At 51.3% G+C, this 3,004-nt stretch overlaps 1 protein-coding gene across 1 annotated transcript in view; it reads right to left on the reverse strand.

Moving 5' to 3' along the window:
- Positions 1-2,473, reverse strand: part of LOC107299050 (uncharacterized protein K02A2.6-like) — a gene marked incomplete at its 3' end in the record, with an annotated part of 16,623 nt that extends 14,150 nt beyond the window's left edge. Inside the window, 2 exon segments of the mRNA XM_015828417.1 lie at positions 523-2,029; positions 2,031-2,473. Of these exon segments, the coding sequence (XP_015683903.1) occupies positions 523-2,029; positions 2,031-2,473 (1,950 nt within the window).
- Positions 2,474-3,004: the final 531 nt, after the last annotated feature.

The raw sequence follows: 3,004 nt of genomic DNA on the forward strand, positions 1-3,004 counted from the left end.
AAGGTGGAGAGGTTGGGGGTCAGAGGGAGGAAGGAAAGGAAAGTGGATGAGGGTGGAGGCATGGCGGGGACTGCCGAGCGTCTCTGAAAATGTATCGATTTGGATTATTTTTTCTTTTTTGTTTATGTACGTAAATGCATCATAATCTTTGTTGTTTAATTATAAAAATCAATAAAAATTTTATTAAAAAAAAAAAAAGACGTCTGGAAGCCCGTATGTTGCAAAGATTCTGCGCAGTTCCTGGATGGTCCTGGCAGTAGTCATATTGGGAACTGGTGCAACCTCTAACCATTTTGAATGGCTATCAACCACTATTAAAAACAGCTGCCCCTGAAAGGGCCTGGCAAAGTCAATGTGGATTCTTGACCACGGTGTGTGAGTGTCCTCTCATCAGTGGACAGGGGCTTGTGGCATCTCCGGTCTGGACTGTTGACACGTGATGCAACCATGTACTTGGGCCTTGATAGCCTTATCTAGCCCAGGCCACCAAAGGTAGCTCCTCGCGAGTGCCTTCATCCGGACTATTCCCGGATGGCCCTCGTGCAGAGACTCAAGCACTCTGGGTCTTAACGAGCTGGGAACTATGACCCTACTTCCCCAAAGGATGCACCCTTTATGAGCTGAAAGCTCATCTTTTCGCATGAAAAAGCTCTGAAATTCTGGGTCTGGACATTTGTCTAGCCATCCTGTGTGCACCCAATTCAATACACTACTCAGTATTTTGTCAGCTGCCATCTCAGCAGCTACGTCCCCAGCATGAAGGGGAGATTCCGGCAGATCCTGGATAGCCAGGATGTGTGCAGCTGGAGCTGGAGCTGGCTCTACATGTGGTAGGGGCAACCTGCTAAGGCCGTCTGCATGGCCCATTTCTTTGCCCAGTTTGTGAACCAGCCTGTAGTTGTAGGCTGACAGAAAAATAGACCACCTCAACATTTGAGGTGACAGAATCTGGGGTGTCTGTTTGTTCGTAGTGAACAACCCTAGGAGTGGCTTGTGGTCTGTAAATACCATGAACTGGCGACCGTACAAGTAGTCGTGGAATTTTTTAACTCCAGCCACGATTGCCAAAGCCTCCTTATCAATTCGCGCATAGTTGCGCTCAGCGGACGACAGGGTCCTAGAATAGTAGGCGATGGGAGACTGTTTCCCATCAGCCGACAAATGGCTCAACACAGCCCCAACCCCATACGGACATGCATCACACGCGATGCAGACTGGCAGCCTTTCATTAAAATGCGTGAGTACAGAGTTCGAGGACAGCAGTGATTTGACTGCTTGGAAACTCCTTTCGTGGATGCTGGTCCACTTCCACTGGGCTTGTCTGTCCAAGAGCCGGTGTAACGGCTCTGCCACAGCGGCCTTGTTTGGAAGGAAGGCATGGTAAAAATTAAGAAGGCCCAAAAAGGCCTGAAGCTCTCCCTTGGACTTCGGGCTTGGGGCCTGCTGAATTGCTTTCAGCTTTGAGTCTGCCGGATGGATGCCGTTGGCATCAATGCAGAACCCCAAGAACTCCATTGACTCAACCACAATCTTGCATTTTTCTTTCTTTAATCTGAGTCCCGCTGTGCGGAACTGCTGAAGGACAGCTCTAAGCCGTTCAGCTGGGACCTCTGCGGTTTCTCCGGTGATGAGAACATCATTGAAGTATGGGCAGACCCCTGGAATGTCCTTGAGCGTTCGCTCCATTACTCCCTGGAAAATCCCTGTGGCTACACTCACCCCAAACTGTAGGCGCTTGACCTTGAAGGCCCCCCGATGAGTGACGATGGTTTGGGCGGCTGCCGTGGCCTCGTCCACTGGCAGCTGTTGGTAGACCTGTGCCAAATCTAATTTGGCGAACATGCGGCCACCTTGCAATGACGCCAAAATATGGCTGACAACTGGCACTGGGTACGCGTGCTGCGGAAGTGCCCAGTTAATAGTACACTTGTAGTCAGCGCATATTTGCACTTCCCCGTTGGCCTTTAGTGGCATTACTATGGGGGTCTCCCACTCCCCACTGTCTACAGGCTGCAATATTCCGACTGACCAGCTTGTCCAGCTCTGCGTCGATTTTTTGTTTTAAAGCAAAAGGCACTCGACAAGGCTTGATCCGTATTGGCGTTACCATAGGATCAAGCTTGAAGGCTATCGGAGGACCCTTGTACTCCCCTAGGCATGAACTGAAAACATCTGAGAATTCTTGGCAGACTGAAGACAAATCCACCGCTTGTGTCCAGTGAATGCCGGTTATTTGAATGCCCAATGCGTCGAACCAATCAAGCCCTATGAGGCTTGTGCATTGGCCTTCTACCACAACAACATCAAGTGGGCCTGCAAACCCCCTGAAATTCACTAGAAGTGTGGCTTCGCCCTTGACCACCACTCGGGAGTTTTGGAATTCGGTGAGCATTAAATTAGATGGCCGAAGTTTGGCCCATCTATTGCTGCGGCTGCATATGTGCCTAAATGTTCCTATAGAGATGATGGACATGGCTGAGCCTGTGTCTAGTTCCATCTTAAATGGAGCTTGACTTGGAGTCGAAGCTTCGGCTTAAGGGGGTGATGGGCACCAGTGCGGAGAACGCTCCTTCGGCTGGCGCAGAACCCTACTCAGTGTTGCCCCGGGGCCCCGGTACCTCTCCTGATTGAGTCTTCCTGTGGATGGTCCCTCTGGCGACCTCGACAGATGGCGGCAATGTGGCCTGACTTGCCACACGGCCGGCACATTGCTGTACGGAAATGACATTCCGTGCATTGATGGCCTCCGCAACCCATGCACCTAAGGAACGGAACTGCCTTGTCAGCTGGCCTCGGTCCCTTCTCTTGGTGCCTCTGTAGCTTGTTGACTTCGTAGTCTGAGTCGGTGTCTTCCATTCGCTCGCCGTCCTCGTGGTGGACTGCTTCAGTGCTTGACGCGCTTTTGGAGGGCTGCAGCGCTTTAACAGCCCTTCCGGTGGCTTCGTCCGCCATGACCTCCTTCAAGGCCTCCTGTAGCGACAGAGTCTCCTTAGTGAAATGTTTT

Source organism: Protobothrops mucrosquamatus, unplaced genomic scaffold (genome assembly GCF_001527695.2).
Source record: "Protobothrops mucrosquamatus isolate PMUCROS unplaced genomic scaffold, P.Mucros_1.0 scaffold4486, whole genome shotgun sequence".
NCBI lineage: Eukaryota > Metazoa > Chordata > Lepidosauria > Squamata > Viperidae > Protobothrops > Protobothrops mucrosquamatus.